The 26,915-nt window shown below is 61.1% G+C and overlaps 2 protein-coding genes across 3 annotated transcripts in view; one reads left to right on the top strand and one right to left on the bottom strand.

Annotated features, from left to right (window-relative positions):
- TBCD (tubulin folding cofactor D) overlaps positions 1–26,915 on the top strand; it is a 124,178-nt gene that overhangs the window by 41,702 nt on the left and 55,561 nt on the right. The gene's annotated exons all lie outside the window — the stretch shown is intronic.
- On the bottom strand, positions 1,630–9,502 carry ZNF750 (zinc finger protein 750). Its single transcript, XM_047758407.1, has 3 exons — positions 9,371–9,502; positions 3,019–4,589; positions 1,630–2,926 (listed from the first exon to the last, which is right to left on the bottom strand). Exons 2-3 carry the CDS (start codon positions 4,407–4,409, stop codon positions 2,326–2,328), a joined length of 1,992 nt encoding a protein of 663 aa, XP_047614363.1. The 5' UTR covers positions 4,410–4,589; positions 9,371–9,502; the 3' UTR covers positions 1,630–2,325.

Below are 26,915 nucleotides of genomic sequence, written 5' to 3'. Positions count from 1 at the left end.
GTGGGTCGGTTGCTGCAGCTCTGATTCGACCTCTAGCCTGGGAACTTCCACATGCCGCAGGTGTGGCCATAAAAAGAAAAACAAAACAGAACAAAAAAATAAATGAAACAAAGCTATTGTATTACCATCTTTTTTGGGGGGTTGGGAGGGGTGGGGGGTTGTGCCCATGGAAGTTCCTGGACCAGGGATCGAACCCGCAGCACAGCAGCAGCCCAAGCTGTTGCAGTGGCAATGCTGGATCCTTAACTCACTGCGCCGCAGGATAACTTGCATCGCTGTTTTAAATTTGTCCAGTGGACGCCAGCACGGTGGGGGACCTTGAAACCCACCACCCTCCGTCTAAAATGCCGAGAGTCTATCCTTGCTCTCCTTGAGCCGGTTCCGTCTACTTTTCCGGGTGTTTCCCTAGAGTAACACGTTTCTTTGCTTAAGAACCTTTTACGGATCTTCCCACAAGCACCTGGAGAAGGAAGATGTCTGAGGGTGGAGGGTTGCATTTGCTCTGCTGAAAGACACTGAGCGTTGAAGCACTTTTCTGGGTGGAGTTTTTACGGACTTTGTTGTCAGTGCAAACTTGATCCAAACAGCTGACGATGCCACGATACCATTTTATCAGAGTGCAGCTCTTAACAAGAGGGCCTTTAGCTCGGGCTGTCTTTCAGTGAGCAATGCTCATTCCTGGAACCAGGCGAGGTTCCGGGTCAATTTTTTCTTTAAACGTTTTCAGTTTTTAGCTCTAAGTGCTGTAAAGCCTTGTTAGACACATAAGACGTTGGCTTTAGCAGTGCTTTGAGCTCCCCTGGACTGCTCCTTCTGGACCACCTGTTTTGGTCAGTGTGAGTTGAAACCACCCGCCTTGTGGGGCTGGAGCAAGGGCTTCCTCACCCAGACAGCTCAGCTCCTCGCTGGCTCCCGGCCCTTTCTTTTTCTTTTTCTTTTTTTTTCTTTTCTTTTTTTTTTGGTCTTTTTCCCCTTTCTAGGGCTGCTCCCACAGCATATGGAGGTTCTCAGGCTAGGGGTCGAATCGGAGCCGTAGCCACCGGCCTACGCCAGAGCCACAGCAACGCGGGATCTGAGCTGCGTCTGCCACTCACACCACAGCTCACGGCAACGCTGGATCCTTAACCCACTGAGCAAGGCCAGGGATCGAACCCGCAGCCTCATGGTTCCTAGTCAGATTTGTTAACCACTGCGCCATGACGGGAACTCCAGCCGGGCCCTTTCTTGACCCCCAGGTGGCAGGTGGCTGAACTGTGGGGAGGCGCTCCTGTGAGGGCAAGGGGGCCGGACGGCTGTTCTCAGCAGCAGCTCAGGGAGCTGAGGCCCTGGCCGCACCTTCTCCCAGGGTGCTGGGTGCCGGCACGCGTGTGTGCACACTCGCAGACCTACTCTCGTCCTCAGCCTGCCTCCTCTCTTTCTTTATTGACCACGCCTGTGGCATGTGGAGGTTCCTGGGCCAGGGGTCGAACCCGAGCCATGGCAGCGACCTGAGCCGCTGCAGTGACAATGCTGGATCCTTAGCCCACCACGGCACCAGAGAACTCCTTGGTCTCAGTGTTAACTGCTGCTTCAGCTTTTTTCTCTTTTTCATTGGGTTTATTTATTGTGGCAAAACATTCTATGACGCAGTTCCTGTTTGTCTTCTTTTAATGTGTCTTTAAAGTTTACATGTGAGTTTATTGGAAAATTAGCAACACGTGCATCATTTTAGGGAATGGAAAATGAGGCTGAATGGGTCAGAAAACGCCCTGAAACACGGTGAAGCGATGGAGCAGAGTGAGAGTCGTTTCACTGGCATTGCTTTCTGCCCACTGGAAATAAATTACTTGTATAAATAGCCTCTTGTTGTCGGTGTATTATTCAGTCCTAAGAAATCACAGCGTTTTTACACACAGCACCTCAGTGCCAGTTCTGGAAATGTCTTTTCCTGGCACTTCCCCAGTAAATCAAAACGCAGTAGATTTACTAGAACAGTTGAAATCGTTTCCTCCAGTGCTGAGGTGTTTATAAGCCAAGTGCTTTCCTCGTAAGTCGCTAACCTAAAAGTTCCCTTTTGGTCCTTCTGTTCCCTCTGACAGCTTATAGGGCAGTTTATAATACGATTAACTCCTCAGGTCCTGGTTCCGGGCTAGAACGGGGAGTAGAAGCATCAATTTTAATGTTCACGCTTAGTATTTACACAACTGAATAGAGGTGCAGCTTTATTTAAATTTTTTCTCTTTTTGGAGAAGAGAGCTGTTGTGAAAATCGACCAGGCGAGACAGGGGGGCAGGCGGGGGTCTGCGGCCGCGGCCGCGGTGCCCTCCGCAGCGCCTGCTGGCGGCTCTAGGACACCCGTGTTCTTCTCCGGAGCGTGAACACCCTGGCCGTGTCGCCGGGCTTCGCCTTCTTGGTTCCCTGCTGGGACTTGCCTGCATCCCTGGGGCTCGTCCTCTTGGGCCCTTTGGGTCTGAGGTCGCACTGAGCCTCCCGGCTCTCGGGGTTGCGGGGGGCCGGCTCCCGGGCCGCGGGCTCCCGGGCCTCAGGCTCGCCCTCGCCCCTGCAGACCTTCCCTGGGCTGTAGGCCGCCAGCTGGCAGAGGGCCACGGCCGCCGTCTGCTTCTGCTCGTCGCTGTCAGTTGTGCGCGCGTCCCCGGCCTCGGTGGAGCCACTGGGGTCGGGCTGCCTCGGGGCAGGGGCGGGGGCGGGGGCAGCGGCCTCGGCCCGTCTCGGGGGGCTGTGGGCAGAGGGCCGGGCGTTGCAGGGGTCCTTCACCGAGAGGTTGAGGGGCACCTCCTGCGGCTCCGCGAAGCCTCCGTACGCAGTGGCGTGCTCGGCTGCAGGTTCGGCTTCTTGTTTCTTCGAGAGGTTCAGCGGGGCCGTGCGGGGGCCGTCCTCCGGGCCGGGGGGCGCAGGCGCCAGGGTGGCCGCGTTCACGGCCTCGAGGCTGGAAAAGAGGGGAGAGGGTGAAACAGCGCCCCGACTCAGGGCCCTGGCGGGGGCTTTGACCTGGGAGCGCTAGAAAGCAGGCTGTCTTACCTGTGTGGGGATGCGTCTCTGTTTTCTGGCTCCTGGGGATGTGGGCCCTCCAGGCTTTTCTGGATGGGCTTGCAGCCCATGAGGCTTTGCTCCGGCGGGTGGAGCCCTCCCGGGGGGCAGGGCTGGCTTGTCTGCGTGAAGTTGGTGGGGCTGGGCCTTCCCGGGGAGCCCGTGGCCGCGCTGCCCGCGCGCGGACTCATCTTGGTCCCTTCTGTGTCCCTCTGCTCATCCTTGGAAGGATCCCTCGCCTGGGGCGTCGGCCTCCCTCTCTCCAGCTCTGTGGGTTCTCTGTGGGACTTGGACGGACTCGAGGCCGGGTAGCCCAGGGCGGCTTCTTCCAGGAGGTGCGCGCCCTGGTCTCTGGAAATTCCGGCGACCGGGGGGAGTCTGAGGCCGTAGGAGGAGAAGGCAGACTCAGGTCGGTAGAACCCGTAGGGCAGGGGCAGGCCGGCGTGGTACTGCTGCAGGAACCTGTAGTGGTCGTAGGTGGGCGGCGCCGGGCTCAGGTGCTTGGGGATCGGCCCCGGGTGGGGCAGGAAGTGTCTTTGGTCCTGGGCCCCGTAGACGGGCAGCAGCGGGCCGTCGCACTCGGCCGCGTGCCCGGCGAGCAGGTAGGGCGAGTAGATGGTGGCCAGTCCGTGCTCTGTGTAGAAGTGGGGCGGGTACTCCGGGATGGCGGGATGTGCATACGGGGCAGTGGCACCGAAGCCCTTTGCGGGCGGGAGCTTATGGGGAAACTCTGCGGGCAGGAGCGGCCCGCCGGCTTTCCACGGGTAGCCGGGGGCGTGGAAGGCCGACTTGGTGTGGAAGGAGGCGGCTTTGGTGGTGGGGGGCGGCGGTGGGGCCGGCACGGCGGGCGCCTCGGCGAGCTCCTGCCCTTTGAGCCTGTGCTCCCCGACGGGGACGAAGGCTGAAGGCCGGGCCGCGCCTTCCAGGACGGGCTGGGCGCCCGGCGCGCTCTCGGGAGCTGGGCTGCGAGCCGCCGCCTCCTTGTGGAGGGCGGGCTTCTGTCCGGGGCACCTGTGCGGTCCCCGCGCGTGCAGGTCCAGGTTCTCCTTGGCGTCGTCCTTGGCGAGGCCGTGCTGGAGCTTGGCCTCCAGGTGTGCGAGCCCACTCGGGGCGGGCTTGGAGGCGGTGGGCTTCCCCGTGGGCTCGGGTGGATGGCTCGGCCTGGGGTCCGAGGGGCTCGGCTTGGGGCACTTGGGGACGCGGTCTTGCTCAGACACGAGCGTGATGGAGTTCTTGCAGAGACCGTACTTCATGTGGTTGAAGAGGTGTGACTTTTCGTTGCAGGTAAAGGGGCACTGGAAGCACTTGTACTTGAAGGGCTTTCCCGGGGGCCTGGGGATGTAGTGCGGCTTCTTGGGTTTCCGCTCTTTGACGAGGCTCATGTTCCCTCTGCTCCGGCCTCCCGCCCGCCTGCTCCTGCCACCAGGTGTGGTTTTAGGGAAACGCGGGAAACGCGGCGCGGCTGCTCCTCTGCTGTGCTCTGCTCTCCCAGCGCGCTGACTGGACGCCGGCTCCACGGGCTGCGGGCGGCGAGGCCGCCGTGCTCATGTGGGGCCCAGGAGCTGCAAGGGAGGAGCAGAGTCTTAGTGCCAGCACGGGACGCCGGCCCGTGCTCCCCGGGCCCCCCACAGCGGAGGGGACGCCCAGGCAGGCAGGCAGGCAGGCAGGCTGCTCACCATACCCTGGCCACCCCCCACGTGCTGTCTGTTTTCTGGGCCGCGTCTGGGCCCAGGCGTGTGTGGGGGAGGCCTGTACTTCCTTGAGTTTGGGGACCTTTAGTCTGTGCTCTGAGGCCTCGGACACCGGGAAGGCTGTGGACCAAGCAGGCCGCGTGGCCGTTGAGGTCCTGCCGCCATCCGTGTCCGTGGGCGTTCGGGACCGAGTGCAGAGTCTGACTGCTCTGGGGGACCCGGGGACGGGGCTCGCGCATGTGTGTGTCACGCACACTTTGTGCTCGCTCAGAATCAGGACAATGTGGCTGTGACCTTGTGCCCCACGAGGGGCTAGACGCGAAGGGCACTGACGCATGCGGTGCCGCCTGCTGCTTCTGCGTCCACACGTGACAGGTCAGCTTTCTGGGGCAGAGGCACTTGTGTCGCCCCAGTACCAACATGAGTGCTGTGGTGAAGTTCCCTCGAGTGGTGTTTAGATGCTGGCGGATGAGTCTGTGAGCCTGCAAGTGGCCAGACGTCTTGTGTGCTGCTGCCTTCCAGTGCCCCCCACCGCCAGCCGGGTGCGTTAAGTTCATGCACCCGGCCTGTCCCACCACTGGTCAGCCTCCCTCCCTGGCCTGGCCCCGTCCCAGGGCAGAGGCAGAGCTTTGCAGCGCTCCTGCTGGGAGTGAGCAGAGGAGGCCATTCCAGCTGTTGAACTGTGGGAGTGGGGGCGTCGGGCCTCCTGGATGCCCTCCCCGAGGGCCCGCCTGTCCCGCCCACCCCCCAGGCCCACCCCCCCAACCCCGGGTTTCCTGCTGAGGCCGCCCCACACACCCCTGGGCCCTCACGTTGCCTCAGAACACTGAGAACAAAGACGCGAGGCCTGGGAGGGTCTGGCAGGGCCGGCGCGGCCGGCTGCCTGTCCCGGGCCAGCCCACGGGTGACCTCTTAGAGGAGTCCTGTGGGTGGGGAGGGCCGGGGTGGGGGCGAGTCTGAGGAGTCAAGGCCGGCACTTTAATTTGCATAAAAAGTGAGGAAAGGGTTTCAGCTTCTCAGTATTTTCAAGCAGTTTAAACGTGGAGTTAAAAGGAAGCAGCTTTGCTTTAGGAGTGAGCACACGTGGTCGTTCCTGAGTCTTGTGAAATTTGTACAGCATCACCTTCTAGACCTCAGGATGATTAAAACATCGAGCGGGCGAGCAGCGCTTTAAAAATAGAGAAAGACGCTTGGGAAACCCAAGAGCACATAAAACCTACCTGCTCCTCGCTGGCCTCTCCTTGCCGCCCCACACAGGGGATGAGCTAATGGGCCTTCGCGGGAGGAGGGTGCTGGTGTGGGGGCTGGGCTTTTAATTTCACGTGGCCATCTGAAATTCTGAGAAGGCTGTCTGGTCTTATTCTCAGCAAACTGGTTCCTCCACCCATTTATCCGTATTTCTTGAAAGCGCAAAGAACCACTCTCCCCCAGCACACTGCCCCTGTCAGCTCTTTCATCATCCTGTCCCCTCCGAGGGGTGTTTCCTTGCTGAGAGGTGGGCCTGGGGTCTGCTGCCTTCTGCCCTGGGAGAGGTGGTGCCGAGCAGGGGCGCTCAGGCGTGTGTGTGTGTCTGGGAAGTGAAGGGAGATTTGGGGCTGCCTGCTCGTGGGGGAGGGGGTCCCCAGGCCGTCTCTGGGGACCTTCATCGGCAGGGCGTCTGGTGGACAGAGGCCAGGCCAGCGGCGCCTGGTTTGGCTCTGCGGCCTCCCAGCTTGCCTGGCCGCCACCTCTCCCTCCGCCAGCGCCCAGCAGGGTGAGCCCAGCGCAGTTCAACCTGGGGTCTCAGCTTTGCGTCTTCCTGGCTTGTCTTATTAGGCCAAAGTGTGAAGTAATTCTTTGTGTGTTCAGTCCCTGCTGTGGGTGTGTGTGTGTGTGTGTGTTTGTGTCCGCGCTGTGGGGGGTGTGTGTGTGTGTCCACGCGCGCGCGCCCTGGGCTATGAAAGCACAGCTTCCGTGCCTCCGTCAGGAAGCGACTCCAGCCAGCGCGGGGCCAGCCTGATAAGTCAGGGCGGCCTGTGCTGGCACGTCTCCGTGCTCCCTGGTTCTGAAGGCGTGGGAACCTCTGCAAGTCAGGTTCCCATGATCGTATAGGATATGTTACGGCAAAGATCTGAAAACTGATGATTTCATCACTAGCTGGAAGCACCGCAATCAAAACGATGACAGTTGCAAAACGTTTATCAGGTGTGAGCCGAGCCACGGTGGTACCAGCCAGGAATGGACGCAGACACACACCTCCGCCCCGGGGCGTGCCCACACCAGCTGAAGGTCCCACCGGGTTTAAGAAAATGGTGACCGTAGCTTGGAAGCAGTGCTGCTTAGTGCTGCTGACCCTTTGGGCAAAAAATATAAATAAGTCCGCTTTGGTCACGTTGCTCAAAGGTTGATAGGAGGTGGGTTAGCTATAGGTAAGTTGTCATGGTGTCCCCCAGAGGGCCGTTGGGAAACAGCTGTCTCTACGTTCGTGTGCCTTTTTTGCAGCCAGATGATGTGGCGCCTGCACTTCCGTTCTTTGCTGGGTCAGCTCACGCAGGGTGACTCCCTAGCTGCCGAGCGCTGGGGGCGAGAGTGTCCAGGGCTCATTGTGGGCAGGAGGCCTGGGTGGAGTTGCAGGAGCAATCGTGTTGGTGCCTTTGAGTAAACTGATCTCTCAGGGTTGCCCAATTCCCTAATTAGAACAAGGCAGTGCAGCTGCCGGTTCGCTCGCTCATAAAAACACACTAACGTCGGAGAAGTAAGTGGGACGAGATTGGGGCTTTTGTAAGCTTCCCAAGGGGCCAGCCTCTGTGGGCTCTTTCCTGCCCAGCTGAGGTTTACAAGGATGAAGGCACTAAAGCTGAGTGCCTGGGGCCTTGGCTGGCTGGCCACCTGCAGGGACAGGTTGCCCGTCTCTGGTCAGTTTCTGTCTGCCAGGCCTGGAGAGAGGGTATTGTTGCCAAGACAATTTGACCCCGAACCTTAACTGTTTGTGCAAAGTGCAGATCAGCCGTCAGAGGTGAGGTTTTTCCGAAAGGTGGCCAGGTTGTCCCACCGACCCTGTCCTGGGAAGGCTAGCGCAGGGAGGGGTGCAAGCTGCCCTGTTCGCAGGTTTTAAAATGCACACGTTAGCCTCCTCCTATTTTCTCCGTCTTTCACTTGCCAGGACGGGGCAGGAGGGGCTGGGAGCCCTCCCGTCAGGTCAGGGCCCAGGGCCAGGTGCTGTTCTCTGCCTGCCCAAGCGGACACCCCCCCCCCCGCCCCCGCCGCCCCGTGCCCCCTCCGCGTGGCGGGCAGGACCCCTTCAGAGGAGAGGGTGGGGATAGTGCCTCTGTAATTGGCCCCTGCCCCGCACCGCGTGCTCTGAGCAGCCCCTGACACGGTTAGGGTGAGAGTGAGTAGCTGGCATGTTTAACAAGTTTCTAAGGAGTTTGAACTCAGGGAAGTAGTCAAGAGAAAGGTTTTTTTGAACGTCGAGAGGACACAATAGAGGGAACTACAGCTTAACTCCCCGGGATGTTGCTGCTGAGGAGGAGCCAGGGGACTGGGCCTGACCTGTGCTCCGACAGCCCTGGAGCAGGGCTGCAACCCTCCCGGTGGAGTCCGGCCGCCTGGCAGGCAGCCTCGCCAGGTAGAGCGTTCTGAAGGGCATGCTATAATTACAATATTGTGATGTGGCCTTATTGCATAACTCAAGGACACGCCATTGTCGCCTACCCACTGGGGTGTTGCAAGAACGAGATCTGTGAGTTTCCCTCGGATTGAGCTTTTCCAGTGACTAACCACCACCCTCCCAGGCTTTCGGTTCCTTAGAGTGAAGGATGGACTTGAGGACAACCGTGACCTAGGGAAAGACAGTTCTAGAGGGCGGTTTGAAGAATGGACCCCGGAAGACGGCCAGGCGCTCTGTCTAGTTTCAGCCGTAGATCCTGAGTTACAGCCAAGAAGCGCTCAGCAGAGGAGTCACGGCTGTAAAGTCTGGGGGCCTCAGCAGAGCTGAGACCTCAGCCTCTCTGCCTCCTCGCCCCTAAAAACCAGTGGGAAGCACTGGGAGGACTTTGCCAACACAAAATGGAAATCAGGGTGACAGGCAGACGGATTTTGATGAAATCAAGTCTGCGGTTGGTCAGGTTTGACGGAGAATTTAGTCCGTAATTGTGATTGTTTTCGTACAGATTTATGAGAAACTTTGTAAGAGTAAGAAAGCTCCTTTGTGTATACACAGGGATCCTCCTCAGTTAATTTTTTTTGTAAGCTTATGCCAAAATAACCCTTATTTTAAACTCTAAAAGATTTCAAAATTAAACTATAAATTAAAATCAGCAAGTGTCAAATTATACATGCATATATATGACCTTTTTATGTTGAAATTTATTGGAGTTTCTTTTTAAGGTAAGGAACGGATAAGCAATAGCGTGAGTTTGAGTTTCGGTTTAAATGTCACGGATTTCGTGGTAGAGACGGGGACTTCACACCCAAATAAACTTGTTTTCACTCTTAGAGTAAAGCATAAGGCTTAGGGGAGTCCTGTGACAATGGTCCCCTTTCTGGCAGTGCACCTGCCGGCCCTGAGTAACCCTCAGAGGAGAGGGTGATTCCCTGAGCCAGAGTGTCAGACACATCCGAGAGTCCTTTGGAAGAAAACTTGGATTTGAGCAGAAAGAGCAGGTACTTACCGGAGGCGGGTCGGTCGGAGCCGTGGCTGTGGCTGCCGGCGCGGGAGCAGGACCTGTTCTCACGCTCGCTCTGCTGAAACTGGAGCCGGCCGCCCAGTGGGAGGGATTTAACGTAGGAGTCGAGCCCTCGGGGCGCAGAGATGCACCTGATATTCCCCCGCCCGCAGCTACGATTCATGTGTTTGCACCCCGCACGCCGGCCGCCAGCGCCACCTCTGTGCCTCTCGGCAGCTCCCGGCTGGGTTTGTGAGTGCCAGGCTGGGCCGGGGGCTGACAGAGGCTCGGGCACAGGTCACCGGGGACCGAGGCCTCCCCTGGGGCGGCGGGAGACACGGCTTCGTCTGGACGGTCTCCTCTGGCGGAGGCCCTGGCGCTGCCTTTGCCGCCCTTCACCCCGGGGCCTGGGGGGGCCCTGCCCGGGTCCTCCTGGAGAGCGGGAGGGGGCAGCCTCCGCCTCGGCCGCAGGACCTGCCGGCGCACGCCCGGGACCAGCCCCGAGAGTGAGCGGCTGCCCGGGAGGCTGGCCTGCCCGCCCCTCGCAGGGCCCTTCTCTTTTCTTTTCCAATAACTGCGATGCCGGCCTTGTGGTCCGGCACCCCCCCGGCCCCCCAAACTGCCTCCCTGTGGGGCTGAGGCTGCCTGTGGTGCGGGTGTGGGGACCGGCGGGTGGGGCTGTGGGTTTGCCCTGCACGGCGCCAGGCCAGGGCGCTGTATTAGTTTTTTCAGCTTGAAGCTTAATTACCTCCACGTTGAATTGAAAAAGTTTTCTGGCTACTTTTGTGCAAATTAGACATCCATGTAATTTGGAGGGTGAAGTGATCCTTCTCAGTCTTGTCACAAAAACAGCAGCTCCTGCTGCTCTCTGGCCTCTTGCCGGCGGCTGAAATCAGCTCCCACTTCATGGTCTTGAGATCTGTGGGTCGGGAGCCTGGCCTCTGCCCGCGACCCTGGCGTCCACGGCCGTGGTGTTGGTGGGCAGTCACTTGCCTCGTGTTCCGGGGGCAGTGTTTTGCTCCAGAGGCCTCTCCAGGGTGGGGGTCAGGCTTCCTCGGTGTGGGAAAAAGCAGAAAAAGTGCAATGCAGAAGCTTCCAGCCTTCTGCGGGGCTGGGCAGAGAACAGGGTTTGAGGGAGGGGACCCTGCCTCTCATGGGAGGGTGTCTGCTGGCTTTCCCCCGGGAGCCCCTCTTGGCCCCTTGCTCAGCTGGGGCTTTGGGTATTTGCCCTGGACTCCAGATAGCATCGCTCCATTGCTGGTTTTCTCCCCCCACCCCCCCACCCCCACCCCGTGCCACCACTCCCAGCTGTGGGTGTTGTCTGTGGATGTCCCTTTGTGGGCGACCAGCGCGTAGCGCTTTCCTCTGCCTCCCATCACCTGCACGGAGGCCAGGCTTCCTGGACCCCATGATGTCCTCTCGCTTGGGTTGACCCTTCGGTTGGTTGGGCACGAAGCACCGTCCTCTCCAGGCTCCCAACAAAGAGCTCAGGAGCGGCAAAGCTTGGCGCCCCGAGGGATGGAGAGGGACACGCAGTCTGGCTGGGTGTGGGGTCCCTGGCCAGGGTGCATAGCGCTTGCGGCGGTCCTGCCGAGAAGTCTCGACCCCCCGACCCTGCCCGCGTCCTAGGAACCTGACAGTGGATGCTCCTGTGCCCAGGCTGGCCCTGCCCGGAACCCTGTCCCCTGCTCGGCCAGGGATCAAACCCACAACCTCATGGTTTCTAGTTGCATTCATTTCCGCTGCGCCACAACGGGAACTCCAGGGTAATTTTAATTGTCCTTGTCAACACTTCTTTTGGGGTGCTGCCTCCAGAGCTGGAGGAACGCGGCGGGGGGGGGGGGAGCGGAGGCTCTGCAGGAGGTTCAGCCTGGCTTCGGCTCCTCCTGCGCACTCCGCCCTAAGCGGCCCCCGTGTTGACAGCCCTGCAGCCCTTTTCGCTTCTCTGTCCGTTGTTGAGGTGACCCTGGTTCTGACAGGTCCTGTCCTCCTCGCGGCCTGGCCGTGCAGAGGCCTCGGGGCAGGAGCTGGGCTGGTTCCTGAGGCGGATGGGCACCTCGCTGCCCAGACTGCGTCTTGGGGTCTCTGCGTGGGTCGCGTGGCAGACGAGGGTGCTCAGGCCAGGGAGAGGACGCGGGCAGCCCGCATGGTCCAGAACAGAGACGAGGGGTCCCGCAGGAGGCCGAGGCCACCAGTGCTGCCCCCGTGCGCCCCCAGCCTGGAGCCCCAGGCCCCTGTGCTGGTGCTCCCGGTCCAGCTCTCCCCACTGGAGCTGGTTTCCAACTGGGGCCCACAGGGAGGAGCCTGTCCCAGGGGCTTGGTCCTGAGGTGGCTCTGGGACCCCCCCCCCCCTTTGCTCTCCTGCTCGGTCCTTCTCCAGGACCTGCGTTGCCTCCATGTCCCCCTTTCTGCCCGGGTCTCGGTGCCAAGCTCTGTGCCGGCACTTGGCCTCTGGGTCTCAGTCACCACGTGCTCTCTCTGGCTGAGAGGACCCTGCCGCTTCCCGGGCGCTCTGCCGGCACAGCAGCCTGTGCGCCAAGGCTGCTGCCTGGGACCCAGCTGCTGAGCATGGGGTGGCGGGGCTGAAGTGGGAGCTGGAGCCGAGGCCTCTCTCCCGGGCCCTGTGCTTCGTTTCTCGTGTGAAAACACCCTGAGGATATCCGGGGCCTCTGGCTTGTCCCGTGGAATAGCAGAGGGGAGAGCAGAGTTTACCTGGCCGTCGAGGGAGGCCAGGGCGGGTGAGAGCGTTCGGGGAAAGTTTTATTGTTGGATGGCTGCCTTCCCTTGCCGAGTAAAGCGGAGGGCTGCATCTGTAACTTTATTATGGGATGTGTCACGCGTTACTTGAACGTTAATTTGCTTATTATTCCAATCACGCCCCTCTCTGAGTGTTGGTGGACCTGGAGCTGCTGCTTGGTTTTGGAGGCAGGCACACAGGCCCGCCCTGCTGCCAGCCACCCTTATCAGGTGCTGGGGGTGGGGGTGGTCCCGGGGCTGCCAGTGTCCGTGGGTGTTGCTTGTGGACAGCTTCTGGGCTGCAGCCCCTGTGGGGACGCCTGGCCCCAGGGGGCCTGGGGCCGGGGAGGGGCTCTGAGCGTCTTGGTTCAGACGGGGGCTTGGCGCCCAGGGCGGACCCGGCTGTGGCTTCTGTGTCGCGCGTGAAACTTGAAGCCCTGGGCTCCGGCTGCTTCGTCTTTGGCCGGGAGGCCATTCAGGTTTGGGAACTTGGGCCGGGCCCGGGCCGCTCCCCCAGCTTGCCTTCCCCCTCGCCGCCTCAGGCCGTGCACGGCTCCCCGGGCAGGTCTTGGCTCCTGGGTGTGTCCGCAGCCGTGCAAGGAGCCCCTCAGTGAAGCTGAGAAAGCGAGCACGCAGATTCGTTTCTGTCTCGTGCTGAGAATACCCTCTGTGGGGACGTGGCGCCGGAGCCGCGAGCAGGCGGCCGCGTCCTCCCTGGCTCTGCCCGCCGCGGCGGCTGCCGGGCTCGCGTCCCGGCTCGGCCCTCAGGGTCTGCGTTGCGCTCCATCCGCGGCCTGGATCTTCTCCCCTCTATTCGCAGGCGTTGTCTGGCTCTTTTTCGCATCCTCCCCGTTCCTCCGCTGTGGTCCATTCCTCCCCTTGGTGTCTGCCGCTCCAGGCCTGCTTTTCCGGTGTTCTCTCAGGTCCTTGTGTCCCAAGTGCTGAGGCTTCTGCAGGGTCTCCCTCGGGGCCGTGCTCGGCTTGCTTTTTAAATGAGAAAGAATGAGGGCATTTCTGACCGATTGGAGGTGTCCTGCTGCTGCTGGCCTGCTCGCCCAGGACCCGGGGACGGGCTGCAGCGGGCGCGGGCTTGCCCCCCCTCCGGGCGCTGTGCTGGACGGGCTCTGACGCGTCATGGACCCTTCCCCGAGTGCTGAGCCCCGGAAGGAGGGAGCCCCCCGACCCCCTCCTTTCTGGCACCAGGAGTTCTCGCCGGAGCGGCCCGCAGCTTGGCAGGGTCCCCGCCCCCCAGCCCCAGCAGGCTGCGCTCCCAGCTCTCGAGGTCACAGTTTGAGACCCTTCACTGGGTTCTCGCTGGGCACCAGGCGTTGTTCTGTGAAAACTCATGGGGGACTGCAGTCTTCGGACGGGACCAGGGAGCCACCAGAGCCAGCGGTGACCTGTGAGTCACCACCGCACTGCTGCCAGCATCCCCTCACTGCTGGTTCTGCAGGAGGGTGTGCGCCAGGCGGCCACACGCCCCGGGGGCGGATCCTGGGGCAGCACTGTGTGGGCTGCGTGTGTGGACGTGGGCCTGTGATGCCTGCAGCGCAGCCTTTCCCCTGCCCCATCCTGCAGCGGCCCCTGTCTCCCCCCCATCCCCGCCCAGTGGCAACTCTTCCACGATGTGACGGCATCCCCCAGGTTGGAGGCTGGGGGCCCGAGGGTGGATGTGGGCATTGCAGCCTGTGGTCGGGGTCCCCACCCCATGCTCAGGTTCTGCCAACACCAGGTCCGTCGCAGAGGCGGGGGGATCAGAGGAGTAGACTGGTCATTGGCCCCCGTGCCCACGTCAGCACTGATGCCCGCATAGACTCAGGTGTGACCGACACGGGTGCCTGTTGAACTTGAGGCTCTCAGGTGCTGGTTGGGCTGCAGGGACAAATGACGAATCTGGTGTCCTCGAGAGAGCTCGGGACGCCTGTCTTGATTGCGGGCAGTTTAGCCATGGGGTCGATGGAGAAGAGCCTCGCGTGGGAGACACGGTGACAGAAGCCAGACCCGACGCTGCGGGTCGTGTGTGTGGCTCCGCGGCTGAGGGCGAGGGGCCTCCGGAGACACCGAGGAACGCGTACAGATGCTGCGGACTTTCCAGGAAGGCTGGTGCGCAGACCGCAAAGCCATGAGGTTACGAGTCTGACCCAGGGGAGTTCCCTCTGTGGCTCAGCCGACAGCGAACCTGACAAGCACCCATGAGGATGCAGGTTCGGTCCCTGGCCGCCTCGTTCAGTGGATTGAGGATCTGGTTTTGCCATGAACTGTGGTGTAGGTCACAGACGCGGCTCGGATTGTGCGTTCCTGTGGCTGTGGTGTAGGCTGGGAGTGGTAGCTCCGATTAGATCCCTAGCCTGGGAACTTCCATATACCATGGGTGTCGCCCTAAAAAGAAAAAAAAAAGAAAAAAAAACAAAAAAAAACCAAAAAAACTGATACAGAAAAATGAAGGTAAGGCATGAATTTTTAGTTTGAAAGTATATGAATTTCTAAATAACATGAATCAAAGAAATCCCAATAGAAATTCAACAGTAAAAATTTAAAGCTTGAAATGAATAGTATCATCAAAACTCTCAAGATGGAGGGAGCTGTCAGCGTACTTACAGAGAAATTTAAAACCTCGAGCAGGAGTTGTGAAACTATGGCCCACGGGCCCAATCTGGCCTTGGCCTGTTTTGTATGGCCTTGGAGCCAAGAATGCTTTTTCCCATTTTAAAACGCTCTTTAAAAAAAGGAAAGGGAGATTACCAGCCGTCTGCAAAGCCTGAAAGCCTGGGCTCGGGCCTTTGGAAAGCTGCTGCCTCCCCACCGGCAGCTGCAGGGGAGGGCGGTGCGGGGAGGCGACGGCGCGGGGGCGGAGCAGGAGCAGAGAGAAGAGGCGGGTCCGCGGGGTCCCCGGCCGAGGGGCCTTCGGGCCAGTGGGCCGAGCAGGAGAGGCAGCGTGTGAGCAAGAGCAGCGCCCAGGCGGGGCCGGGAGCCAGGGCCGTGGAGACGCGAGCTGGCTGGCCGGTCCCTTGCTGGTCATTTTGATGGCCCTGGTGGGGTCAGTCCTGGATGATAAGGGTTGTCCCCGCCGAGCGCCGTCCTGCTGCAGGACCCTTACTGACGGTCGGCGTGGAAACAGGCCTGTTGGGATAGATGGTCGTGTGTGGTTCACCCCGTAACGTGTACACCCCGGTGGCTCTTCGTCCGTTCACAGGCTTGTGCAGACATCAGCACCATCAATTCGAGAATGATCTGGTACCTCAAAAGGAAGCCTGGGCCCTCGAGCGGTCCCCCGAGACCCCGTCCTCCCTCGCGCTGCGCAGCTCCCAGCCTCCCTGTGTCTGTGGCCTTGCCTGTTCCCAGCTGTTTCTGGTGCGCAGGAGCGGGGACTGCGTGGGCCTTCGCGCCTGCGCCTGGCACCTGGCACCGAGTGTCCGAGGTGTGTTGGTTTTTCATTTCATGTTTTTGCTGAAGACTCCCATTGCTGGGTGTGTCCGATGCCAGGGCTGCCAGGCTGGGTGGCTTAACGCGGGGCGTCCCCCTCACAGCCTGGAGGCCGGACGCCCTGCGACCAGACGCCTCGGGCTGGCTCCTCTCCCGGCCTGGCTCCTGGGCTGCAGACGGCCGCCTTCCCGCTGTGTCCTCACATGCTCACCCTTTGGTCTGTGTGTCCTCGTGGCCCTCTTGACAAGGACAGCCGTCCCACGGGGCTCGGGCCACCCACGCGGCCCTGTCTGACGTTCATGACCTCTTTAAAGGCCCTGTCACCAAACGCAGTCCCAGGATGAGGTACGCGGGGGAGGCTGTCGCCTACGGACGGCCCCGTGGTGTCTCTGTGTGTGTCCGCTGACGGAGAGGCGGGTCGTCTCACCTCGCGGCTGCCGGGCAGGCGCTGCTGGTGGATGGTCCCGCCGGCAGGCAGGGCTTGCAGCTCCTCCACCGCCCCACACGGTCGTCTCCCATTTCCGAAACAGTGGTAACCGGCCCCGGGGGACGTCATCGAGGCTTCGATGTGCGTTCCCTGAGGACCGAAGCTGTCGCGCACCTCTCCGTGAACTTGCTGGACACGCGTGTGTTTCTTTGGAGAAGTGTCTGTTCAGGTCCTTTGCTCATTTGAAAATTTGGGTCATTTGTCTTTTTGCTGTTGAGCTGTGCAAACTCTCAACATAGTCCGGGTTCTAGGTCCTTATCCAGTATACAGTTTGCAAACATTTTCTCCGTTTCTGGGGTTGTCTGCTTGACCTTACATTTGTATCGTGTCACTTTGATGTAAAACTTCAGCACTGTTTTAATTCTCTCACTTTAGTTCTTTTTCTCTTCATGTGCGCGTTTTTGGTGGGTGTGGATGTGTATTTGTACATGTGTATCTATACACACATGCATATGCGAGGGTTTTTAAAGGGTGTCTTTAATTTTCTTGTTTTTAACTCTTTGAAACTTCTTTAGCTAGAACTAACCTGCTTTATGAAGGAATTTGTAGCTTGATATAGGAAGTATTAAACACATCTGAGTGGTGTGTGTTTGGAGTTTATACCTGACGTGTGTGCGAGTCACATAAAGTGTAAAATCTCTTGTATGGTTTTCTTTGTGTTATCTTAAGAGTTGTAGTTCAGGGGGTTCCCGTCGTAACTCCGTGGCAACAAACCTGATCAGCCTCCATGAAGAGGCGGGTTCGATCCCTGGCCTTGCTCAGTGGGTGAAGGATCCAGCGTTGCCGTGAGCTGTGGTGGAGGTCGCAGACGCGGCTCGGATCCCGCGTGGCTGTGGCTCTGGTGTAGGCCGGCGGCTACAGCTCCGAGTAGACCCCTAGCCTGGGAACCTCCGTGTGCTGTGGGAGTGGCCCTAGAAAACACAAGACCAAAAAAAGGTGAATTGGTTCTAAATGGGCTTGTTAGGCACAGTGTGCTCAGAAGGTAATGTCTGTTGCATAGTTTGCTGTTTTAGACACTTGGTGCTGCTTGTGCTGTTTAATGAGAAATCTTGCTACCTGGGAAAACTCTCTACTAAAGTTGTTTCTGCATCTCCCTCATTTTGTCATCTGTTTCTGCTGGTGGCTGCCCTGTTCGGGGTCTGAAGTCCGTGCAGGTGGGCTGATGGCTTTGGGCCGTGATGGGTGCGAGCAGCTGGAGGGTCCAGTTCCCTTGACTTCCAGGTTTGCTCATGGGAGTACCATGTTAGCGGGTGTCCAGGCAACACATCTGGTGGGCAGGTGGCCCCAGGACGAGGACATGTCCAGGTGGGCCCTCCATGCTGGGTGGGGCCGCTGTGCCCTTTCTGCTGCCCGTGAGGCCGTGGTGCAGGCCTGGTCCCACCCTGTGGGCGGGGCGCTGCTGCAGGGTTCTCGCTGCTGCTCTGGGTTTGGGCTGTGGGAGTCCAGATCTTTGTGGGGTGCAGCAGGGAGGTGCTGGGGCGCTGATTCAGGGCCTGGATTGTGGGGTGGGGGAGGGACGGAGCATGGCCTGGGCAGTGCTGTGGGGAGGGCCCGTGGTGGGGTACCTGCCGTTTTCTGGACGAAGGGGGGCCCCTACCTGGTGGGACCTCTCCCCCCAGGCACAGCTGTGTCCGAGGGTCTGCGTCGCCCTGGGGGGGTCACTGGGTCAGACCAGACAGTGTGGCTGTGAGAGACTCTGGTGCAGCCTGCCCGCCGCACTGCCAGAGCCCCGTGCCTGCGGCGGTGGCCGGTGGTGGCTTGGTCCCGGAGAGGGGCCTGTCGTCTGATGCCGTCTTCCTCCCTCCTTCCGGCTCTCTCACCTTGGGCCGCGTGTCCCCTCTGGGCTTTGCACCTTCTGTGTGTCAGGTCAGTGACCCTCGGCTTGGTGAGGCGGGGATGGTCCTGCCGGCCTGCCACTTCTGAGATCCGTGCCGTGGACGCTCTTGGGGCCTCTGGAGGTCGGGGCATGGTGGCTGAGAATCCAGGGCCGTGAGTCAGTGGCAGAACTGGCCCCCGACTTCCTGGTTAAGCCTTTAATTCTCCCGAATGCTTGCTTTTGCCTCTTTCAAGTTGTTGTGCTCGGGCCACCCTGTCATCAGCTGTGGGCGTTTCCTTCGCCAGCGGCACAGCCGCGCTCCCCTGCCCTGCCCCCTCAGGTGGCCTCTGGCAAAGGGACTGGCCGGACAGGTGCTGGACCTCGCGCTTTGTGGCAGGCGGAGGCGGAGAGAGGGGACGAGCCTTTGTTGTCTCTCCCTGGGCTGGGCCCATTCAGGGAGCCATCCCTTGGGTGGCCGGGACAGACAGAGCCCTGGCATGGGCCGTGGACCGAGGCTGCCGGGCCCCTCGTGCAGCCAGCGCCCCAGCGTGACCTCCGAGAGCCGGGAGATGCTCCTGCTTTGCGGGGACTGAGGAAGTGGGGGGCAGCCGCGTCGGCCGAGGGCGGGGCTCCTTCTGGGGGTTCAGGCCGCCCCGCAGGTGCTCACGGGTCACCTCAGTTCTGAGATGTGGGCGAGCTCTGGCTCCTGGCATGTGTGGTGGGCACCTGGACCAGGTGTGGGCGACGCCAGGGCGTGGGTTTTGTGCCTGTGTTGTCCTGGTGACAGCTTCCCCTGGTTGCCCGGTGCCTGCCTGTTCAGATTTAATAAACTGCGCTGGGTGAGGAGGGCCCCTGTTCAGGGCATTGCTCCAGGCACTGTGCTCCCGCTCGTCACCGCGGCTGACGAGGTGACAGCTGCTCGTGCATAGCCCTGACTCAGCGGGAAGTGCGTGCTGCGGCCGCGGGCTCTGCAGGGTGGGCTCTGCAGGGTGGGGCGGTGGGTCCTGGACGAGCCCCCCGCCCCCCGGCCCCCGCCCCCTCCCGCAGCTGGCGGGCAGCCGGCCCCGGGCCCCGGGGGGAGTCGAGTGTTTTGATCCTAGAGGGAGTGTCCAGAAATTGGGGTTTTCAGTGTTGAAAACCTCAACAGGGCGTCTGCCAGAAAAAGGCTCTGTATCCTGCCTGCCTGAGGACCTGTCCCAACGACCTTGTCTGGCTTCAGCGCGCTCAGGTTTTGTTCAGCTTGGAAACTGTTTTCCAGCCAAGCGCGAAGCAACTGGTTCCCGCCGCGACCAGGACGGCGTCGCCTGTGGAGATGTGCGTGTGTCCAGGAGGCCTCCTCGCCCCGAGGACTAGCCCCTGTGGGGGCGGCTGCCGCAGGCTGCTCCCGCCTCGCGGGAGGGCACTGCCCGCTTGCGCCGCCCTCTCGGAGGCCTGCGGGTCGGCTGGGGCGCGAGGATGGATCTTGGTCTCTTTCTGGGTCTTCCCGGCAGCTCCGGGCCCGCGGTGAGAAGGAGACCGTGGCCCCGTCTGTCCCTGCCTCCGTCTCCTCCATGAAATGTCCAGGCACCAGCCTTCTTCCCGGGCCGCGCGCTCGGCTGGGTGGCAGGTGGGTGAGGCGGGGAGGGGAGAGTTTTTCCTCCAAAGCTTTGTTTGTTTCGTAGCCGTTTTACTGGCGTCTGGTGGATTGGCGAGGGTGCGACCACGACTGCTGTGCGACCGAGGGACTCAGTTGTGCGTGTAGACACATCCGTTCCCTTTGAGGTTCTTTTCCCACAGAGATGGCCACAGGACACTGGGTCCAGGCCCCCGCGCCGTGCGGCGGGGCCCCGCTGGCCAGCCTCTCCACACCTCAGTGTGCACGGGCCAACCCCAGACCCCCAGTCCTCCAAAGCGAGAGGCCCTGTGTACCTGTAAACCTGGAGGAGCCGCAGGTGGCTGATGGTACGTGTGTTTCAGAGGAGGGGTGCCCGGTGAGGCCCCAGGGAGATGGTTCCAGGAGGATTGGTGCAGACTGTTGAAAACACTGCGGAGGCTGTGCGTTCCTGGGGAAAGGACGAGAAGGGAGCACAGACTCACTCAGCACAGTCTTGCACCCCCTCTGTTCGAGGCAGTGTGCTAGCCGGCCGGGGCCGGGGGCTGCTGGGGGCCCGGGTTCACGGGCAGCGTGGGCCTTCAGCCACTCAGACGCCCGATTCCCGCTTGGCAGCTCAGGGAGCGCTGGGCTCCGTCTCCTCCCAGGCTCGCCAGGGTCCGTTCTCAGGAGCAAGGTCTTCTTGGTGGGCCCGTGTCTTGCAGAGAGTGGCTGGAGGTGAGCAACCTTCTGCCTGCCTTTCGACCTCCGTGCTCTTCCGGGTCCCTGTGAAGGGGTCCCGTGTCCTGGCGTCACGGCGGTGCAGCTTGTCCTCAGGGGTGAGCCCTGCCGTGTCCTTCCTCACCGCGATGACGACGCGATGACTGCCAGCCCCCAGCAGCCGCGGCGGCCGCGCCCCCCGGAGGTCCCTGTCAGCTCCGATCTGGCCCCCAGAGGGTGGCTGCAGGGAAGCCCTGCCCGTTTGTCCTGTCGTTTCTGGTTACTCGGTCGGGGAGGGGGGTGGCGGCGGCGGAGGGGGCCTGGCGGGCGGGGACTCGGGGGCCCCAGGACTTGCGTTTTCCCCTAGAAGGCCTCTCGATGCTCCTGGGGGCTGAGTCGCGTCTCTCTCTGGCCTCGTGTTGGGCCTCGCCTTCGTAGCTCCTGGACGTTGCGCTTCGGCTGACGGGCCGCACAGCTCCTTCCCGCCCCCCGCGTGGAGGAATGGCCAGCGCCGCAGAGGCGGTCTCTTCCCCTGGGGCTGGACTCACCACGGGCCAAAGGCCAGCACTGCTCTGCAGCCCCGCCGGCACCCCGGGGATGAGCTCACGGGAGCCGCCCAGGGGCCACGGGTTCAGGCCTGCGCTGGGAGGAGGTCGACCCCAGGCCACACGGGTCGCCCGGAGGGTCAGCCACTGTCTTCAGGCTCTCGGGTGCCTGGGGGCGCCTGTGTCCGGGGCCAGCCGCCCGGGGTCGCCTCCCTGTGCTCCGGGGCCCCTTCACTCTTCCGCCTTCTGTCCGTGGCCCTCTGGACACTTGGGCCCTGGTCTCTGCCGTAGACGCGCTTCCTCAGTCTCGTGTCCCCGGCGACCTGGCCAGTGGGAGGTGTGAGTGGCCTGGGCGGCCCTGCCCTCCCCGCGTTCTGCGGACACGCGCCTCTCGGCCTGGCCTGCGTCCTCAGCCTGCGGGAGCTGAAACCGTCGGTGTCTCTGCCTGCTGTGGAGAGAGGGCTTCCTGAGCGAGCCCCCAGCTCTTTGTGGAAGCCCGAGGCGCTAGATGTGTTTTGGAATCGGGGAGTTTTCGGGGTTCACAAAGGTGGTGTGCACGTGTTCTTACACCCGCAGCACCTGCGTTGCGTGGCCACAGTCACACCCGGAGGCTGAGCGCAGCTTGTCAGTGGCTGGCCTCACTTTAGTCAGGGTTCACTGCCAAAGGGGGCTCCAAAATCCTTTTTTCAGAGCTTTTAAGTTTTGCGATTATGGGCAAGGCCTTCTGAGGCTTTATCACACATGGACATAAGCAACGAAAGGAAGCAGGTACACATGACTGTCTGTGATTGGAAAAACCCGGCTTTACCCAGAACGTGAGCCAGATGCTTGGCTTTGTTGCCGGGTGGAAGGTGACGGAAACGTCTGGCTGCTGCTCAGTCTTCTTGCTCAAGGGAACAGGCAGGGCTGCGGGCCGCACCTTCCTTGGGGGTCCTCCCAAGGCCCCTCAAGGCAGATGCTGGCCCAGGCAGGCAGCCTGGCGTGTGAGTGGGGAGGGGCCGTGCGTGGGGGGATCCCGGGCCGGGCTTGGGGATGAGACCCCTGTAGCTGGCCTCTGACCGGATGTCGTGTGACTCCTTGAGGAAGGCTGCCTGGACACTGAGGTGCGGGGGTCCGGGCCTTGGGTGGGGGGTGCAGAATTGCCTTTTTTCTTTGCTTTTTAGGGCCACTCCCGTGGCATATGGAGGTTCCCAGGCCAGGGGTCTGATTGCAGCTACAGCTGCCAGCCTTTGCCACAGCCACAGCCACCCAGGATCTGAGCCACATCTGTGACCTACTCCACAGCAATGCTGGATCCCTAACCCACGGAGCGAGGCCAGGGATCAAACCCGCAACCTCATGGTTCCTGGTCCCGTTTGTTTCCGCTGCGCCACGACGGGCACGCCCAGAATTGCCTTTTGATGGACCCTGAGGTTGGTGTGTGCTGGTGAGGGACATTGGGACAGTGATTTCAGGAGCCGCAGCGATCTGGAAGCCGGCTGCCTGGGGCTCAGCACTGTTGGTGATGTGGCATGAGCTCCCAGCGTGGCGCGTGGGCTGACCTGCCCGTCCCTCTCTGCCTCTGTCTTCCCTCCTCCCGGGGTTGCGAGGACGGGGCCTGCCTCAGAGCAAGTGCTGATTGTCACCAGGTTTCAGCATGTGAGCCGTCGACCGAGTACAGCGTGTGTAGGGCTTGCGAGTGTCCTGTCACCAAGTATTTTGGGTGGCAGCATGAGCTACATGGAGTAGCTCTGTTGTGTTTAATCACACAGGTGCCCCCCTGCTCCCCGCTATGAGCAGGGGCTTCTTTCTGCTGTGACAACCCACGGTTGCTGCAGTGCAGCTCTTGTGACAACTTGGGGACACTCTCCGGAGGCTCAGACACACAGGCCACCTGCTCTTCCTGAGTCCATGGGGAGTGGCTTGCGCACAGACGCCTCTCCGCACCGTCTCCTCTCGCAGGGCACGTGCCCGGCAGTGGGTGGGCTCTCTCGTTCAGGGTCGGTGTGTAGGTGCTCTGCCCTCCGCCCTGTGGATGGTCGCGGCGGGTCACGGCCCCTCGGCCTGCCGCGTCACGCACGAGTCTGGGGGTTTTGCTGACAGTCGGGTTTTGTCTGTGTGGTCTTCAGAAGGGGTCCTCTTGCCCTTATCTTCATAGTTTTCCCCTTGGTTCGTCGGCTGTTTCTCCTCTTTCCGAGTCGGGGTGTTTGCGGGTTGTGACGCCCGTGAGCTCTTGACACGGTCCTGACATCACAGCTTTGTCATCCACACGTCCTCATTTTTTATTTGCGTTGCAACTTTCTAAAGCGGATGGCTCTCCTGAGGCCTGAGACGCCTCACGCAGGGTCGTTTGCTTGGGGCAGGTGGCACGGTGGGGGGGCCTCGGTGCAGAGGGCGGCCACGGGAGGATGGAGAAGCAGGGGCTCCAGCCTTTTGCCCCAGCCTTGCCTTGTGATGGCAGTAAGCCAGGCTCCAGTCCTGAAACGGGAACTTCCTTCTCTCCTGCTGGCGTGTTTTTTTTTTGCGGGGAGGGCCGTTGTCTGTGGCCAGCGTACATCGCGGTCACGGCTGGACCTGCCTTGCCTGGACTGTGTGCCTCACGTCTGCTGGGAACTCCCGTGGTCTCAGGGCCCCGGTGCGGGCGTGTCCGCTCCCGGCCTTTTGGCGGCCAAGCCGTGACTCTCGGCCACAGCACCGTGGGTGGTGGCGGGGGTATTGTTCAGAGGCAGGCTTCACGGGAGGGCTCCTGGACCAGCGTGGCCAAGTGACGTTCCCATGCAAATGGGGAGGGCTCCGTCAGTGCTCCCACGGTGGCAGTGTGGAACCAGGTGGTGCCCCAGCTGGGCGCCCCCGCCACCCCAGAGCCCCTGCTGCTGCCGAGGTCCTGCTCCCAGTGTTTGTGGGGTGGCGGTCCCTCACCGGCCAAGGAAGTCCAGCACACAGTCTGCACTGCCCCCACCATACTGTGTGGTGGGTGCTGCGGCCACAAGGCTCTCGCTGCTACCCGCGGGTCGGCCATGGGCCTTGGGACAGGTGTTCATATGTCCTGTGGGAACTGAGAACTCAATGTCGGTAGAACCAGATTTTCTGTCCGTCATTTCCTCTCCCCCAGCAGATTCAACACTGTTCTTTTCTGAGCGAGTTGGACTGCATTCTTCAGGACGGTATGATGGCTATTTTTACTGGTAGCTGAAATGGGAGGGCTGTGGTGATGGCCACACCCGTTCTTGGGAAGCTGGTGCTTTTCTGGGCAGTCAGGCTTGTGGTCTGAGGGCAGCTCCACAGGCAGCACCATCATTTGACAAGGCGGCCCCGTGCTTTCTGTGGCTCAGAGGCATCCCGGAGACTCAGCCACGTGCACCCTGGGAGGTGTCATCCCAGTGCAGACTGGGAGACTCGGCCCTGTGCAGACTGGGAGACTCAGCCACGTGCACCCTGGGAGGTGTCATCCCAGTGCATCCTGGGAGACTCGGCCCTGTGCAGACTGGGAGGTGTCATCCCAGTGCATCCTGGGAGACTCAGCCACGTGCACCCTGGGAGACTCAGCCACGTGCACCCTGGGAGGTGTCATCCCAGTGCATCCTGGGAGACTCAGCCACGTGCACCCTGGGAGGTGTCATCCCAGTGCATCCTGGGAGACTCAGCCACGTGCACCCTGGGAGGTGTCATCCCAGTGCCTCCTGGGAGACTCGGCCCTGTGCACCCTGGGAGGTGTCATCCCAGTGCCTCCTGGGAGACTCGGCCCTGTGCAGACTGGGAGGTGTCATCCCAGTGCCTCCTGGGAGACTCGGCCCTGTGCAGACTGGGAGGTGTCATCCCAGTGCATCCTGGGAGACTCGGCCCTGTGCAGACTGGGAGGTGTCATCCCAGTGCATCCTGGGAGACTCGGCCCTGTGCCTCCTGGGAGACTCGGCCCTGTGCAGACTGGGAGGTGTCATCCCAGTGCATCCTGGGAGACTCAGCCACGTGCACCCTGGGAGGTGTCATCCCAGTGCATCCTGGGAGACTCGGCCCTGTGCACCCTGGGAGGTGTCATCCCAGTGCCTCCTGGGAGACTCGGCCCTGTGCAGACTGGGAGGTGTCATCCCAGTGCCTCCTGGGAGACTCGGCCCTGTGCAGACTGGGAGGTGTCATCCCAGTGCATCCTGGGAGACTCGGCCCTGTGCAGACTGGGAGGTGTCATCCCAGTGCCTCCTGGGAGACTCGGCCCTGTGCAGACTGGGAGGTGTCATCCCAGTGCCTCCTGGGAGACTCGGCCCTGTGCAGACTGGGAGGTGTCATCCCAGTGCATCCTGGGAGACTCGGCCCTGTGCACCCTGGGAGGTGTCATCCCAGTGCATCCTGGGAGACTCGGCCCTGTGCACCCTGGGAGACTCAGCCACGTGCACCCTGGGAGGTGTCATCCCAGTGCATCCTGGGAGACTCGGCCCTGTGCACCCTGGGAGGTGTCATCCCAGTGCATCCTGGGAGACTCAGCCACGTGCACCCTGGGAGGTGTCATCCCAGTGCATCCTGGGAGATGTCATTCTGGTGCATCTCGGGAGACCTGGCCTAGTGATCTTGGGAGATGGGAGCCGCACGCAGTGACATTTCTTATGCAGTGAGTTTGTTTTTAAAATAATATCAATAATTACTTACCAAAAGACGTAACGTCTGTGCTGGCTGTTTGATGATTTCTTTATGGACACCGTGAGGAACGCACACTCTGCAAACCCTGCACTGGGGACCTGGCGCTCGGAGGGTTAAGTCGGTTCTCTCACCTGGAGGCTGCTTTGTCCTCAGGCGAATGGCGTTAGACAAATGACATGCTGTCTAGAGAGAAGGGTATTTAAATTACATTGCTGGCCTCTGGGTTGCCAAAAGGAAGCCCTCTGGGGAATCTTATATATTTGACATGCATTTGCAGTGTGTAATTGGAACCATGGGAAGGGTTTTTGTTCAGAGCTATTGAAGAATTTCCTTATTTTAAACCTGTTGAATCTGGAAAGAGTTGTTAGGTTTTTAATTTTCTTGGATAATGACTTACAAAAGTTTAGGGTAAAGACTATTTCTGCTTCTTATACCACCTCCCGCCCCAAGGCTTTGTGCATGCTCTGTACCCTGCATGGACTGAGGCTGGTCTGTTTCTTGTCTTCTGGTCCCTGGGTGTCCGAGTTAGAAGCCCAGATCATCCTTTTGCACAGAAGAGGCTGGAGAAGGCCCGAGAGGTCAGGGGGCAGCTGCGGACCTTGCCCAGGGGCAGCGGAGGTGGGTCCGACCCCATCCTTTGACCCTCAGGTCATAGCACTTGATGCTGCCTTGGGGTGAATTGGAGCCCGGCGGAGACTCATTTTCCGGTTCGTCGTCAAAGAAATTCATCGTCTTGGTTTCTGTCCTTCTGAGCTATTGTACTTTCTGCAGATTAGACTCCTCTCCTGTGACCATGAGGCGAGTGTCCCAGGTTGCTGTTGGGGGCTGCGTTGTCCCCTCTCTCGGACCCCAGTCTAGCAGCGAGACGTGTCTGTAGCGGCAGCACTGCTTCCCTGTGCCTGAGCCTCAGCCACTGGCGTTGGTGGCAGGTGTTAGGGAGGGCCACCAGTGCTTTCGGTAGAAAGCCTTTGAATACTGCCTGTGCTGAGGGCTGGGCTGGGGTGTGGGGGGAGAGGGGCTCTGCCGGGCAGTTGCAGCAGCACGGCCACTTGGGAGTTGGTGGTGAGGGTCTCTGCTTCTCTGACCTAGCCCTGCAGGAGGGCACCCTCATGTCATCGGAGGACCAGGCAGCCACCCGAGGACATGGTGCGAGGACATAGTGGGGGCAAGGGACCAAAGTCGGGGTTTGTGGGGCCATCTTGCTGTACAGAACTTGTAGTCCGTGGTCCCCACTTTTCTCTCTCAAGCAGGTTGAGCTCGAGGGCGGCCTGCGGCCCCCACTGCCCTCCCCGCGCACTGTCCTTCTCCACTCCTGGCGCAGAGAAGGGGCCATGGGCCCGGGGACCTCCTCGGCCTCAATGCCAGCCATCCATGAGGGCTCTGGGCTGTGCCACTGCACGTGGTTGTTAGTGGGTACAGGCCACTGTGTGTGTCCCCTTTGCCTCGCGACTGGCTGACCTCATGCCCCATCTCACTCCGCCCCGGGGCTCCGTTCCCCCCCACTGCTGGGGGGCGAGCAGGTCGCGGGCGGGGCCGTGTCTGGGGGGTGGGCTCCTCCCGGGCCCCGAGCGTGTCTCAGTGTCGTCGCTGGGTGCGAGGTCGATGTAGGCAGGACTGGCCGCTGTCCCTCTCCCTGTCTGTCGGGG

The sequence above is a fragment of the Phacochoerus africanus genome, chromosome 14 (assembly GCF_016906955.1).
Source record: "Phacochoerus africanus isolate WHEZ1 chromosome 14, ROS_Pafr_v1, whole genome shotgun sequence".
NCBI lineage: Eukaryota > Metazoa > Chordata > Mammalia > Artiodactyla > Suidae > Phacochoerus > Phacochoerus africanus.
The sequence above is the reverse complement of the archived record's forward strand: the minus strand, read 5'-3'. Positions and strand labels throughout refer to the sequence as shown.